This window comes from Caloenas nicobarica, chromosome 13 (genome assembly GCF_036013445.1).
Source record: "Caloenas nicobarica isolate bCalNic1 chromosome 13, bCalNic1.hap1, whole genome shotgun sequence".
NCBI lineage: Eukaryota > Metazoa > Chordata > Aves > Columbiformes > Columbidae > Caloenas > Caloenas nicobarica.
This window is the reverse complement of record NC_088257.1, coordinates 12,111,840-12,127,382: the sequence shown is the minus strand read 5'-3', so window position 1 is coordinate 12,127,382 and position 15,543 is coordinate 12,111,840. Positions and strand designations below refer to the sequence as shown.

General features: G+C 48.3%; 1 protein-coding gene across 2 annotated transcripts; it reads left to right on the top strand.

The window, feature by feature from the left end:
* Positions 1–1,932: 1,932 nt before the first annotated feature.
* C1QTNF2 (C1q and TNF related 2) lies at positions 1,933–10,049 on the top strand. Of its 2 annotated transcripts, XM_065644122.1 has the most exons (4): positions 1,933–2,196; positions 6,873–7,121; positions 8,031–8,524; positions 9,302–10,049. In XM_065644122.1, the coding sequence occupies exons 2-4, from the start codon at positions 6,881–6,883 to the stop codon at positions 9,452–9,454; spliced, it is 888 nt and encodes a 295-aa protein (XP_065500194.1). In that variant the 5' UTR covers positions 1,933–2,196; positions 6,873–6,880; the 3' UTR covers positions 9,455–10,049. The 2 variants fall into 2 exon arrangements, with proteins under 2 accessions (XP_065500194.1, XP_065500195.1); XM_065644123.1 differs by having other exon boundaries at positions 8,031–9,393.
* The last annotated feature ends 5,494 nt before the right edge of the window (positions 10,050–15,543 follow it).

Here is a 15,543-nt window from a genome sequence, read left to right as displayed (position 1 = left end):
ACTCTCACAAAGCCCATGGGTAGTTTTCGTCAGGTTTCATAAGAAACCTGGGGCAGGACCCATGCACGTGCAACACTTGAGTCTTTTGGCTGATTCCAGCCCCACACATGGGTAGGAAAGGCTCTCCAAGAAAACCGGGGTCCTACAAACTTATGGAAGCAGGGAAAAAGTGGTAATTCATATTCAACTGATCACCAGAGCTGCCCCAGGGGACAGCAGCTCTCGGAGCCCGTGTCTGGGGGTGTCCCCACCGGTACTTACCCCAATGCCAGGCGGGCAGTGGGGCTGGGGGCAGCTTTTCTAAAACAACCTTTATCCCAGTGAAATTTAGGGTGATGATTGCATGGGTTTGGGGAGGAGGGTGTTCTGAGGGTTGTTCAATGGCAGGGAACATCGCTGAGCCGTCAGGGACCTGGGGGTCGGGGTGCCAGCTCCGAAGGACTGTTGGCATCACATAAAAACAGCCCTGTGCTTCCTCGGCCAAACATTCCCACTGCTCCCAGGGGCAGCTGGGCTGATTACAGCTCAAAGCAAACTGCACACATTCTTCATTTTTACATTATATCCATTCCTACCATGTTCCAACAACAAATGCAGGGGAACGCTTAAAAAAAAAAAATCCACAACAGCTCTGATAAGGATGAATTCTAGCAGAGTAAGGAATGATACTTTCAGCATACTCCCAATCAGCTGATAATCCACAGTGAGCAGAAAACATTTCCTGGCTGGAGAGCAACAGGGCAGGACCTGGAGCCCAGCCACGGAGCACACGCCTGTCCCAAGCCCTGCACAGGATCCTGGCCGGGGCGGAGCAGGAACCTCGCACCCACAACCGGGACCCACAGGCTGCAGTCCGGGGCACCGGTGACCTGCTCTACCTGGGTGAAAACGGTCCCAGGGCCACGGCTGCCATCCCGGCAGGGTGACAGGTCCCCCATCACCTCCCACACTGTGAGCCCAGGCTCTACATCTGAAGCATCAAACAGCTCCTGTTCAGACTCTTCCACCACTCCCTTAAAGAGACAAGTCTGGTCCACACCAACCCTGGCAGCATCACAGAGCATCCTGCAAAGCAGGGAGGGAGGGAGGAGGTGGGCAGGGGGTAAGCAGGGTCAGAAACTCTGCAACCCCCATTTGTCTCTGCACCTCCCTGGGGGCTGTTAGGGAAGCACTATCAGTTTTGAGAGCTGTACAGCATCTGCAGATTTGGGGTTTAATGGGCTGATATAAGCTGGGATATCAATACTGCTCTGAGCTATAACACCACGAATTGCAGAAAAACAGGAGGAACAGGGATTTACTGCAACTCAACGCTTCTATGTTGGCAGAACTCTGGCTTCAGCCGCTGCTTCTGGTGTTACTGCCCTACCTTAAGCAATTGCTAGGAGTTTTGTAATTACTTTACAAACTTAAAATTTCAAGCCTTTCCAAAGACAGAAGCATTCCTGCCATCCCCATGGCAAAGTCTCCATCTTTTGTCTCACACATCCACCTGAAGCAGTGCTGAGGTACATGCAGTTTCCTCTCAAAATTCACATTTGCAAAGCTGCTCATTCATGACGATGTCCTTTAATTCAAGCCTGGAGTGATCTGCCATTACCTGTTTGTCTAAATTTTTTTAGAAGCAAGTTTCCACCCTTAGGACAAGATTTGCTTCCCTTGTTAATTCTCCAGGATCAAGTATCAAAGTAGTTTCCTAGTTTGATCTGCACTACCCATCCCCTTACAAATTCTGCTGCATGGGCAATGGTTACAGCAGAGACAGACAGAATCAGTCAGAGATGATCCAGGCAACCCCTGAGCCTTTCATACAAGACTGCAAGGGAGAGAGAGAGAAAGGGAAAACCTCCCCGAGCATCAAGAGCTTTCCAAGCCACATGCGCATAAGAATTTCTTCCCGTGCCACGTGACAGAGGAAGAGGCGCAGATCCATTACACAATAATAAAAATATGCCTTCGGCAACGTTGAGCCAAAACCTGGAGCTGCTACAGCAAGCTAGTAATCCGCACAAAAAGAAATAAAAAGTTAATGAAAAAGAAAGACCGAAGTCAATATTGCACAGCCCTCGGACGGACACTGCTGCGGCAGGACGGGGCTTGGGCTCTGCGTGTGACAGCGATCTGCAGCAAAACATCTGCTTAAAATTGTGTAAGTTCCCAGCGCCTGTCAAGATCTCACTGAAGAGATTAGTTGTGGTGAGTAGATTAACTTTTCCTTTTTTTTTTCTCCTCCCTCCTCTTAACCTTAGTTTTGAAAACTTACCAAATAAGGTCTAGATCATCAAGCACTCAGGTTTCCAATGCCTGCACAGGGATCCATAGAGGCAACAGTCACCAGTTAAAAGAAATACTCTAGGAAGAAAACATTCCTCAGACTTTTGCTGGGAGCACCCACCTCATACAGCTGAAACTACAGCCTCCCTGTTCACTCTGGTACCCATCAGCAGCTTCTGTGATGGGGCTTTGGCTCAGGGCTGGGAAAGGTTTGCCACAGGCACCCCTGGCTGCCTAAAGCTGAGACAGACACAGGTCCAGGCACAGAAGATGCATTGCTCTACCTTATCTCCTTTGACATTGCTTTGCGCAATAGCAGGTAACAGATCAAACTCATACCTGGTATAACTACTTCCCTGGCTTATATCAGAAACCAAGTTCATCCATTTCGGCTGCTGTGACCAGCGCCACACCTTCCTTTATCTAAATCAGCCCCGAGCTCCCAAGGGCTCCTTGTGCTTCAACCCCAGGGATGCCGCAGAGCAGTCACCAGAGCTGAGAATTAGGATCATGAGGGTAATGATTATTTTGAAGACTAAGATGCCTTGAGGTATTCTGGGAAACTGTGAAGCAGGAAGATGGTTGTTGTGTTTAAGAAAGCCTTGAGTGTTGAAAGGAAATTGAGTAGAAAGTCACAGTGTTTGCTCACTGCTGCATCCCCCTCTTGGTCTATCAGAGCATCCTGCTCCCCCGTCCCTGAGAGCAGGAATTCCCCCCAGATTCTTCCCACTTCTCTCCTCCCTTGCGCTTTTCCTCCCTGTGGGCAGGCAGATGCCACCACCACATGGCACAGAGAGGCTTCCCTGGCAAAAAAAATCACTGTCTGGCCACCGCACGTGCCACCAAACCAGCCCACATCCAGCAAACCCACGGGGATTTTCCCTCTGCTGGGATTTCAGCCCAGCTGCTCTGTAAGCACCAGAAAGTACAACTGATTCTTCATGCCTGGGGCTCGCTCTTACAGGAAAAATCTTTTATTACGGAAGCATGTTTTTAATGCATATAGATCTATAGAACTGGTCTGGTTTCTTAACTGTGAAGTGTCTCAGGAAGCTCACGTGCCACAGGGCTGGGGTGAGGGCGGTCGCACAGGGGTTTGCAGGAGCCACACACAGCAGGGACGTGGCAGCCGAAGCTATAGGGGACATATGACAAGAGCTGTGTCCCCCCGGCTCCTGCCTGCGAGGCACCTCTGGCAGCAGCCAGCCCATCCCACCCCATCCCACCCGGCCAGCAGAAACGGGAGCTGCAGCTCAGGACTGGGGGCTGCCAAGAGATCTGGGGGGACACAGCTCCTGGGCATGGAGGCTCTCGGGTGACAGAAGGATGCGCTGTGGCTCTGACAACAAGGAGCGTGCACTGAAAAGCTATCAGAGCTCCTGGGTTTGCATTCCTCCTGCACAGATGCTCCACATGCTACAGAAGTTCATGGGATGCTCAGGTTGCAGCACGGAGCTGAGCTGTAGCAGGATGAGAAGGACCCACTGAAGCGAAGAGTGATGACAAAAGAACATTTAAAACAGAAAGGGGGTGTCATGTAAACGGGAACAGGGCAGAGTCAGAACATCCCATTTCAGACACATGCCTGTTTTGAGTCATTCGTTACATTTTGTTACATTATTATAGTAACGGCCCCTAAACATGTGGCTTGTTAGAAAGAGAGAAACAAGTAAACGCTCTCCATGTACCACACTTGCAAATCAGAGATGCTCTGTCTTTACTGCTTTATTTGCCCTGAGGTATTTTCTATAATGGTGTGTTCCACCAGCTCTAAGGGTCAGAGATTAATGTTTTCCCAAACTGTCCCCTTCCTGACAAGTATTCCTCAAAATTACCCGGTGGGGATCCACAGCACAGTTTTACACACTACATTGATCTCAGGGAATGCCCTGGATCCACAACAGCAATTTCCATTGATTCAGCTGAAGGACAGAGGGAATCAGTGTCAAACCCAGCTGATGGACACCTGTCACTCCACCTGTCAGCCTCATCCTTACACCTCAGAGCCCAGACATTTGCAGCACATTTTGGAGCCTCTCTCCTCTTTCTCTGGTTTGACCCAACTATGATCAGAACACAAGGTCTCAGGCAGAGCCTACCTGGCATCTGGGAGCTCAGACGGTGTCTCCTCCCGGACCCTCCACCTCAGAGCAACTCAGTGCTGCTCTTGTCCATCACAAGTTGCACCATCCCCTGAGCCCAAGAGCTTGGTCTTCTTTGACCAAGCAGCTTAGAAAGCACCATTGCTGCCAAGTATTTTCAGAAGGCATAATTTCAGAGTGACTCAATGGATGGATAGGATATTTTTAAGTATTGGGAAGAAATCCATTTCTGCATGCATAAGATCTTGCATGCATGCTGCCGCTGAGGGGTAGGCACTCCGCACATGAAGGGCCAGAGCACCTCCGGCCCAGGCTCAGCACCAACATGCTTGACAACCTCAAGCAAGTCCTGGAGCTGCCCCAGGCTCTGCTGGGGAGAAGCTGGGGCATGGCAGCCCTAAGCCTGGCCAGTCGTGCCTGTGCTGCAGACACCCAAGCTACCTTGTTTGAGTGAAGCTGGTCCGCTTCATTTTCCCATGCTGAAATCAGTGCCCAATACTGGTGTGCCCTCCCTGGGTGCTGAGGAGCTGAACTCTGCATTTCAGGGTCAGACACCAACTACAGCCATCGCCTGGTCAGACGATGCGGAATCTCCTCTCACCCCGATCAGACCTCCACCATCTCTCCTAAACCCCCGGGCACAGTGCACGCTTCTGCACAACAGGCATCAGTCACGGTCAAAAAGTCTCCAAAACCCTATTAACAAAGACAGTAATTAAAATGTCATTAGAAAAGTAGGACCTCAGCTGAAACCACGCTGCCTCCAGCACCAGGCCTGCCGCCCATACTGCAGAGAGAAAAGATGCTGATCTGTTTCCAGTTTGCTTTTTGGAGCTCATCACACGTTCTACATCGAGGAGCAATTTTCCTTTTAAGGTGGAACAGCATGAGGTTTGTTTTCTTTCAAAGAGATTTCTTTAAGAGGTTATTTATAGATCCTCTTGTGAATGCAACTGTGCTCTGCTTCCCACACGCGCTGCTGTGATGTGGGATGAAATGTTCTTGTGGAGCCGTTAATTAACGCCGACTCAGGAGCTGCACCAGAGCACGGCTCCAGGTAGACATATAGCCCCCCGCTATCCAAGCACCAGTACTACTGACCTCCCAGCTTGTTTCCAGGTTATGCTCCACAAAGACATTTTTCCTTGCCACAACTTGTTAGTGTCACCCACCATCCAGACACCTCTCGCTTCTCTTCTGCCCTATTTGAGGTGGTTACTTGGAAGCAGGGATGTGGCTTTGCTTGGGATCTGCCCATTCCACAACTATTTACACATTTTGTTTCCCTTTCTATGAACTGAGAAGCCTTTCTTTAACTGTCCACATTAATACTGGTTAGTGATTTCTGTCTCACGAAGCCATTAAACCCACACCTTTCCCCAGCAGCAAATAAACTTAGGCATAAGAAAAGCAAAAGAGAGCTGAAGAACAAAATGGCTCAGCAGCCAAATCGAGCCCAGAGATCTGTTTTGCATTTCCCACTCCTCTGTATGTTCTTAATTATACATATCACAGAACTGGGGGTGCTCCCACTCGGCATTAATACGTAGCATATTGCTCGCTGGATTTGGAGCATGTAATATGTATTTCCAACCCCTCCAGGAGCCAATACGAGGATGAGAGCAGTAAGACCAACAAGAAAGTTATACAGTAATTTAAGCATCTTATTTCCAGTGCAGGAGTTAAACATAACACTACTGGGGAGACGCTAAAGCCTCACAGTATTTGGCTTAATGCCACACAGGACCTTGCCTGACCACAAGGCCACCGAGAGATTAAAAGGTCTGGGATATCCCAGCTCATCTTCTATTGCATCTGTGTTTAACTACAAATTTGCTTCAGCACCAAACCTTGAAGAAATACGTGAGAGGCAGTTGGCTTGCTCTTCAATCTTCACTTATATTCTGTATTCAATTAGCAGGACTTTGGGATGTGGTAAGAAAGCCTGTGCGAAGGGATGATTCCTGTAAAATATTTAACCCCCCACCAGAGGCAGCTGTAATAAGGGAAGAGACTAAATTTCATAGGAGTCTTTTCTATCAAATAAGAATGTGCACCTCTTAGCCCAGGGGTAGGAGTTGTATTAGAGTGATACATGGCTAATTCATTAAAAAAGAATCCTTTGGCTTTAGCTTGATCTCTCCTAATCAAAGAGCTATGAAGCAGCTGTTTTCTGCACCTCTCTGCCATCACTACTTGTGTTTTGGGGGAAAGGAGGCCCAGGGAACAAAGCAAAATGAGGGATGGCCACAGATACAAACTTAGATAAGAGCAAGTTTGAAAAAATATTGCTCAGACCTAGAAAACTCCATAAGCCAAATCCTTGAATTCAGTTGCACCAAAACAAACAGCTTCCCGATCCTGCCAAAACAAGCTCCATTATTTCCCATTCTCACCTAAGTCTCTACAACACACGGTCCTGCTGGAGGGGACACCACTGTGCCCACATGTGCTGGTGACCACACGTAACAGCCACGTCCCGTCTCCTTTTTCCAGGCTGCACCATGATCTCCGCTGTCCTCCTCCTCTGGACCGTGCCCTGCGTGGCAAACCACATCCTGGGGGGCTCTGCCAAGAGGGTGCTGGAGGAAGGTCCCCAGCTGGCGTGCAGCCTGCCGGGACCCCCCGGGCCACCCGGCCCCCCCGGCGCGCCCGGGGTGCCGGGGATGGTCGGCAGGATGGGCTTCCCAGGCAAAGATGGCAAGGATGGCAAGGACGGGGATAAAGGCGAGCACGGCGATGAAGGTAAGAGAAAAGCGCTTCTTAACACAAGGGTAAAATGTAAAAGCAATAGCGTGACAGCCCAGTTAACAGCAATCCATCACCCTAAATCTGAGCCCCAGGACAGACAATGTCTCATAGGAAACCCTTCTAGAAATTTCCACTCTCCCCCTTCCAACATCTCACACTTGTCAGCTCCTGCCAGGGGGGTTCAGGCTCACATGATTTGCTGATAGCATCTTCATGCTGTATGCAGTTCCTATTTGCTTCTTTTTGTTATGAATTGAGATTTTCCCTGTTCTGACATCTGCTCTTGAGATGAGACAAATTGGTGGTCTCTGACTCCTCCTCTCAAGCAAAACAAAGTCAGGTGAAAAAAATGAAGCACTTGCTCCCCAGAGTGCTCTAGCTGGGTGACAGGCACTGCTCTGACCATGCTGCACATACATCAGACAACCACCCTTCTTTAGCCCTGAGGTGGGGCTCTGCTTTAGGTCCAGCCTTACAGCCAGGAAGCATCAGAACCAGCTATGGTGAAAAAACAGTGATTTCACTTTAACAAAAAACCAAAACAAAAACCTCCACAAACCTGTCCCGCTCCTGAAAAACCCAAACATTTAAAGCTTGTTCCTGGCTAGCTTTATGATTAATTACTCCTTTTTCTCAAGTGAGCCAGATAATTGGACCAGCCTTTTGGTCTTTAAAAGGCACAGACTGTCCTGCTCCCCAGTCCCATTGTTATCATGCCAACTACCCACCTGACGAGGTTAGTCAGTGCTGACAGATGTCCAGCCACAGGTGGTATTTCATCAGGATTCTCACCAGCAAGGTTTTCCTCTTAAATGAAAATATACTGCTGCAACCATACAACCCCGTTCCACTTGCCATAACATCTCTGTCACTGAAAAATTACAAGGTTTTTTTGTCTTCTAGGTCCACAGGGCAGAACAGGAAACCCTGGCAAGCCAGGACCGAAGGGGAAAGCAGGAGCTATTGGCAAGGCAGGCCCACGAGGGCCCAAGGGTTTGAAGGGCAATCCTGGAAAAAATGGAGCACCAGGAAAGAAAGGGCCCAAAGGGAGCAGGGGTGAGACCGGGATGCCAGGACCCTGCACCTGTAATGCCAACAAAGCCAAATCTGCCTTCTCTGTGGCAGTCTCAAAGAGCTACCCAAGGGAAAGGCTGCCCATCAAATTTGACAGGATCCTGATGAACGAGGGAGGACATTACAATGCTTCCAGCGGGAAATTCATATGCAGCATCCCAGGCATTTACTACTTCACTTATGATATCACTTTGGCCAACAAACATTTGGCCATTGGCTTGGTCCACAACGGGCAGTACCGGATCAAGACTTTTGACGCCAACACTGGGAACCATGATGTTGCCTCTGGATCAACCATCCTTTCTCTGAAGCAGGAGGATGAGGTATGGCTGCAGATCTTTTACTCAGAGCAAAATGGCCTCTTTTATGATCCCTACTGGACAGACAGCTTATTTACTGGCTTCCTGATATATCCTGATCAAGATTATCTCAATGAAATATAGGATGAGAAAGTAGCCCGGGGGAAAAAAAAAAATAGGAAATGCATGGGACCTCAGTCCAGCAAAGTGTAGCCTGTTCATGGACATGTGTGGGATTATCATACGATTCCACATTTTTGGCACTAACAGCCTGTATTGGCTATTTAGCTATTTACTCGACATCATCAACTAGTCCACAGGGTACCAGGGCCAGTAGGACTCACCTTTAAGCAGTCTCATGAAATTCTAAATCTTGAAGCCACCCATTATGTTTTCCATGATGATTCCAACACACCATGGATGTGTAACTCAAATACTGGTGCAGAATGCTTCGATTACTATAAAGCATGGAAACCAACAACCATTTCCTGAAAGCTGAGCTCAGAAGTGCCACTGATGCCAGAGACTGTATCACTGCACCTCCTCCCCTTACACCCTATAATAATAATAATAATAATCCTTGTTAATACCGAGTTACACTTTAACAGCTACTTAAGGGTCAGGAAATTGTCAGTATAAAAGTAAGAGTAGCGCTCAGCCTCATCAAAGCTGCACTAATAAGCAAAGGCATCTGGTCTAAATAGGAAATGACACAGAAGAGAGATCTCATTTTTATGGTTAAAGGTAAGACTCCTTGTACGAACACAACCAGTTGCACTGAGCACCACTGGTTTTTCTCAGATTTCAGCCTCGATAAACCAGCGCTGGAATCCTGCATCTGTTTCCAGACAAGTGTTGGTAAGCTGTGACCAAAGCCTAAACTGGACTGTGCAAGCCGAACACCTGCGGGCCCCCAAGCCACGGTGGAGGATTAACTTTACAGATAAGACTTAACTGCACTCCAGAAACAGATTCTTTAATAACCTCCTTCCTTCATCCCTACCAGCTTTTGCTGGAAAGAGATACTTGTGGTGCTGCCGAGATCCTCATCAAGGGCTTAACACTACAGCTAGACCCTGTCTTATTTACTGCCACTTTGCTTTTTTGATGTGGTATGTCGAATATCACAGATGCTCCAAAATCAATGCTTTGGTTCTAAACTGTAAGAAACAACACTCGGAAGAGTCAAAAGCTGAACTTTTTCTAAGCTAAGCTTAGCCATTTTTTTTCCTTGTCTTTATCAGCTGATAGAGGGACGTGCTCCACAATGGTTCGCTATTACCAGAGCGGAGTTCTCCTGCTGTAGAGCTGCTCAGCCTGGCTGCCTTGCCCCACGGTGTCCAACAGTCCTGTAACACGGGGTCTCCACCTCAGCAGTCAGATGGTTTCCACCCATATTTCTCATCTCCTTTATCACTGGGTGAAAACTCTCCTGAACTTACAGCTCCTCTAATCCTTATATTTAGGTATTGAAGAGATACCCCATAAGAACAAAGATTTTTTTTTTTTTCAGTCTTACAAGTAAAAATATTTGCATGATTTTCATGACCTACAGTAATTGTGTTATATCTTACAAAAACATTTTAAAATACATTTTATAAAAAAAAGAACAAAAGTACTGCTGGAATAGTCTTGATATTTATAAAAGTGGTTTCCCAGAAAGAATTTCAAAGCTGTGTTGCAGATTCCACAGGCACTCTTTGGTTTAGCAATGGATTTTAGAGAGGCTGCTGCAACAGGAGTATTCCCCCCCTCCCAGCCCAGCAAACTGGGAATGCACGGAGTTTTCTGCCCTCTGTGCAAGAAAACCCACAAGGTGGAGGAACAGGGTCTGTCCACTCCCCCAGAGCCGCTCCCCAGATGGCAGGTGTCCTTCCCCTGACGCTGGTTGCCCAGGTAATATATTTCTCTTTCTAAAGCCCCCTCATTCAACTTTGATTAATCCAGTAGCATTCACAGCCCACTGCTACCAAGAGAGACCTTGCTGTCCTCCTCCTTTGGTTCAGTGCACTACCCATGGCCAAAAGTGGGTATTTTGGGGGTGGGATTTTTAATTGTTTGGGGTTTGTTTGCAGTTGAGTTAGTTCCCCGCTGATTTTATGAGCTCAGCCCACTCGGCACCAGGCCGGTACCAGAGCTGGGCGGGGATGGGATAGCACCACAGGGAATAAGCTTGAGAGGAGAAGGGTGGAAGGGAAGCAGCAATGAGCAATTAGATCAGCTCTGCCGCTCAGTCTTCGCTTGTTATCTCCAGAGAAGGCCCCAGCAGGGAGCGTTCCCTCCCACTGTCAGCCCTCTCCGGGCGACACAGGCTGGTTTTCCCAGAGGAGAAGCAAGGGAAGTTATTAACTGTCTGGCAAAGCATCCTTTTTATTCTAGTGAAAAGGAAAACCCGCAAATGAGTCTTTTTAAGTCTGGAATATTAAAATGCAAATTATAAAGAGAACCACTGGGCCCCAGTGCTTGCTTTCAGCTGGGGCCCCGCGGTCCTTCCTGCAGGAGCAGCCCAGCACAGCCCCCCGCACCTGCTGCCATCAGGGGCTCTGAGCAAGGGCAAACCCAAGCTACTAAAATATAGCAGGCAAGAGGGAGAGGAACAGTTTCTCCAGATTGTTTAACCTCCCACTGGGCTGATGTCATTTAAAAATACCACGTATCTATTTCTGTGAAAGAGGCATGACAGTTTGAAGCGCTACATGTGGGTTCCTCTTGCACAGGTTCCTCTGGAAAAGATTAATTTCCTCTCATTATGCCTTAAGAGCAACTTGCATGCTGAACGAAATGTCTCCACTCAGCCCGACCCTGCCAGAGAATCATCTCAAGCAGCTGTGGGCTCCTCTCCTGCCTCAGCCAGGAGAGCAGGGAGGGAAGGGCAGCTGGCAAGGGACAAGTGTGCCTGGGCCACTACAGGGCCAATCACTGCAATATAAAAGCAGGGGAAAACTCCACACAAAACTCAAAATGACTGGCTCAGACCTCAGCAAATTTTAAGAATAACCCATTCTGGCTTGTTCTTGCATCTTCAGGCTGCATTTTGGTTTGTGCTGCCATTGTCCTCCAGCCAGCTATTCACTTCATTTTTAAACTGAGATTTACATAAAGTCTCTTTATTCCAGAAACACAAAGTTCCTGGAAAACCACCAAATAAAGAGCTCTGGTTTTTCACAGCCAAGCTGACTCAAGAGACCCGCACTCCCACGCTGGCTGCTCGCCCCAGCCCAGGCAGCTGCCTGCACCTCCAGCACAGTGGAGAGGAGCTGGGAAGGGTGGTGGCAGGGTGGGCACATGGGCAGATGCCACCACGAAGGAAGGAGGAACGTCCTGGCTGAACAGGGTGCCATCCACATCTGCCACCCTCACACAAGACCTGTTATGCCACAGCATCCTCCTTCACTGCAAGCATCAGCGCTGCCCTTTGCATCACATTTTGGCACAAGCGAGTCCCTCCAGCACACCCAGAGTGCCTGGGCAGAGAGGCGCAGAAAGGCAGGAGCACCTACGTGCTCTCTGTCCCGTGTCCATCCCAAATGCCACACAGCAGTGCACTTCCAGCCCAGACAAAGCTGTCATCTCACACGGTGTGAGCTCTCCGCACAAATACGAGCAGAGTAGGAAGCACTTGGCGCTGGATGAGCCCAAGTCCCAGGACAACTCCTTCTGCCTGGTGCAGGTTCTCAGCCCCTAACTCAGCCTCCCAAAGCTCTTTCCATCACTTCAGAGCTGGTCTATGCCAAAGGACCTTCAGGTTTATTTTTGTAATGTCTTTTTAAAACCATACATTTCAATCCTAACAATGAAAAGATAAATTAAACAAAAAAAAGAATTTTCATTCTGGAAAATTAACATTAACTGTGGACTGACTATACATTGAGCCTGTCACAGCTGGAAAGGAAGAGAGGGCACCAGAGCAAAGCGTCACCTCCCCTGTGCAGCCCTGGCCACGTGCCCAGCACAGGGTGCTGCTGAGCTCAGCACTCATCCGAGCAGATCGATGCCCTCAAGTCCTGGTGACATCTTACTTCTAGGGGACTAAGGAAGATCCAGGTGCATTTATCAGTCACCCTGGTTTGCCCTGCTTTCCGGCTGAGCCAACCCACAGTTACACCAGTTAATACTCGACAGCACCCCAATCCTAAAAAAAAAAAAATAAAAGGGAAAAAAGTCTATTTATTTCTATTCTTCCAGGTTTCATCAATGCTGCCCTGCTAAGCAGCATCATGTCCCTGAAGACCATGTTGTGGCAGACCCACAATAACACTACACAACACTGGGGGCTGCACAGCTGCTGGCAGCTCTCAGCACCATCCCCACCATCCTGCTCCCGGCCCCTTCCTGCTGCCAAGAGCCACGTCTGCACCTGGAATGAGCCAGGTCCAATGGCAGCAGGTGCCGAGTTACATCAGGACAGCACAAGCCCATAACCCACAGGTCCCCGTGTCCCACTCCAGCATGGCTGTGACCCCTATAATGGCCCTGGCATCACTCCCTGCAATTTTCAGCGACAGAGTGCAGCAGAAGCCGTGCCCTCGGGTGCTTGACAGGTAGGTCAAGAAGTGAGAGAGCTCTACAAGGAAGGGTATGTCCACAGCTTCTCATTTCCACATAAACCACTGGCTGAGAGGAAGAACATGGACATGACTGCTCAGACCAGGAAGGAGAGGATGGTGTGTTTGAAGGGGAAATCGGAGGGGGCTCACTTGTGACCCAAGGCAAGGCACAAGCAACCCAAATCAACCCACTCAGCACCAGCAGAAAGGTAGGAACTGCAACCATTTAAAAGCTTTTGAATAAAATAAGCTCTTCAAGCTACTCAGAAGTACAGCAGTATTTTCCTTAGTTCCTAGAGTACTACCTGTAATATTGTTCTTTCCTCGCACTGTCCCAGGCTTAGTTTGGCATGGATACACACCCAACAGCAGCTCACTGGGGTTAAAAAGCCCTTCATACCAGCCAGGCTTAATAATTACAGCTCCTGAGGACAGTCCAAATCAGGTCATGCTATCTAAACCCAAAAATTCATAGCTTGCTTCTACCAACAGCAGGGGAAAGCAGGTTGCAGGTCTCCAAGCCCACGAACCTCACATGGCAAGGGGCAGCCCTGCTCTCCCCCTGCCCTCACCGCTGCCCATTCTGGGTGCACAGAGCTCCTGTGCCTCTGATCAGCTTGTTAATGGCTTTGTATTAAACCTGACCCAGCTAAATCAGCCATGTAAGCACTCAGCTCCACACAGCCTCAGGATCCTGCCCTGGGTATTTTTTAGCTGGATCAAGCCCTCACTGCCTAATCCCCCAGTATTGGCTCTTGGAGGGAACAGGACAAGCCAGATTTGGGCACAGCTCCACAGATCACATCGTCCCAGTTCACCATCACTGAAGGAAGATGCCCTGCTTACCTCTTCTTGTTCAGGGCCGTGCCCCCTTGCTGCTTGCTTGATGATGGCTTCAGATCTTTCTGTGAACTAATATCACTCTCTAAAATTGCAGAAAACCAACCCAGTCAAAAAACTAGGTTCAGTAAGGTACATCAGATAACAAAAATGCACAAGGGCTGACAAAGGAACCACACAAGTAGGACATTAGAAAGTATGGCTGGACCTGGAGACCCAGAGCCACCAAACCTCACTCCTCACCAGCAGAAAACTATTACACTACATAAAAGGACTCAAATTGGCTTAAATTAGTGCTCAGGCTGTTGCTGAGCCAATCTGGTTTTGGGATCCTGGTGAAATAGGAGGCAGCTGGGTAGTAACAAGCTGGGCTGTTCACTTGGGGAAGGAGGAGCCCTGGGGGTTCTGTGTGGGTATGAGGGTGTCCCTGTTTGCGTGGTCTCCTTGCTGGGCACAGGGGAAGCTCCTCTCTAGTAGCAGATGAGGTAGAGGGGTGAACAAGTGGTTTCTCAATGTCCCACTCACCCATATGGCCTCCCTGGCAGGAACACAGGTGTGAGCAGATGTCGGTGCTGCCCATGTTATACCTGAGTCTTGGCTAAAAAGTACACTTTTTCCACCCAGGCTTAACCCAGCTCCTTGCTGAGGTGGGCACAGCCTCTCTGCACTTGGTGCTGTCTCCAGCCCAGCGTTCGTGCTGTGTTGCCTCCTCTGCTGAGCTGGGCTCTGCTGAGCTGGGCTCTGCTGAGCTCTTCCTGGCAGGTAAGAGATGGGTGGCCTCAGCCACTTCTTGGTGACTTTGGAGTTGGTGTCTTCAGCTATTTTCAGGTAACTTTGTCACCTAAAAGTGATTTTATTGTCCCAGCACTCAGAATGGTAGCACTCGTGGTAAAGATGTTAACTTAGTTGAAGTAATTTTTAAGGGGAAAACATCTCAACATTAACAATTCCATTGGCTTCCAAACTCAGCTTGTATCAGAGCGGTTTTACTGACTGCACCTGTGCTTTACCCACCCATGACCTACTAATGATGAAAGAGTAACATAAAACTTCTCAAAATTAATATAAACTCTGTGCAAACCTACTTTAGGAATTTCTGTGGGATTTTACTTTTATCTCAGCCTGTTTTTTAAAACACTTGAAAACAAATCAACACAGTTCTGTAGTTGCTAAAGCCTATATTCTAACTCAGACTTTATCCATTATATCAGAACCTGATGAGGATTTGAACGAAAAAACATATGCTGTAGCTGCAGTCGATTTTTATTATCAATGAGTTAGTGGTAATGTCTGTGTGTTGTTCATTTGACTATCAGACAGAACAGAACTGGATTCCTTGTTTTACATGCATGGCCTTGCTGGTGCTCCCTCCTTTGAAATAAAGCAATTCCAAGGTTCAAGGCTGTGTTTGAGCTCTTAGCAGGTCCAGAATTGCTGCTCTCTCTGATTTGTTACTGTGAATATTTTATTACATCAAATACACTGCTAACAGCCGTGCTACAGAAAGGAAAACCTTATTCATTATTTGTTTCCATTTGAAGATCAATGCAGATACTAAAAGAAAATTTCGATACATTATACTTAATTTATTTTCAAATTGAACAAGTGAAACACATGGAGCATATTCTGGGAAAATAAAATCTTTTGGCTGCAAAA

Excerpts from the sequence above, each read along its gene's own strand:
- C1QTNF2 (XM_065644122.1), top strand. The coding sequence starts at position 6,881 with ATGATCTCCGCTGTCCTCCTCCTCTGGACCGTGCCCTGCGTGGCAAAC. Across the intron at positions 7,122-8,030 it reads AGGCGAGCACGGCGATGAAG|GTCCACAGGGCAGAACAGGA; the intron begins GTAAGAGAAAAG and ends TTTGTCTTCTAG. Across the intron at positions 8,525-9,301 it reads CTCTGAAGCAGGAGGATGAG|ATTTCAGCCTCGATAAACCA; the intron begins GTATGGCTGCAG and ends GGTTTTTCTCAG.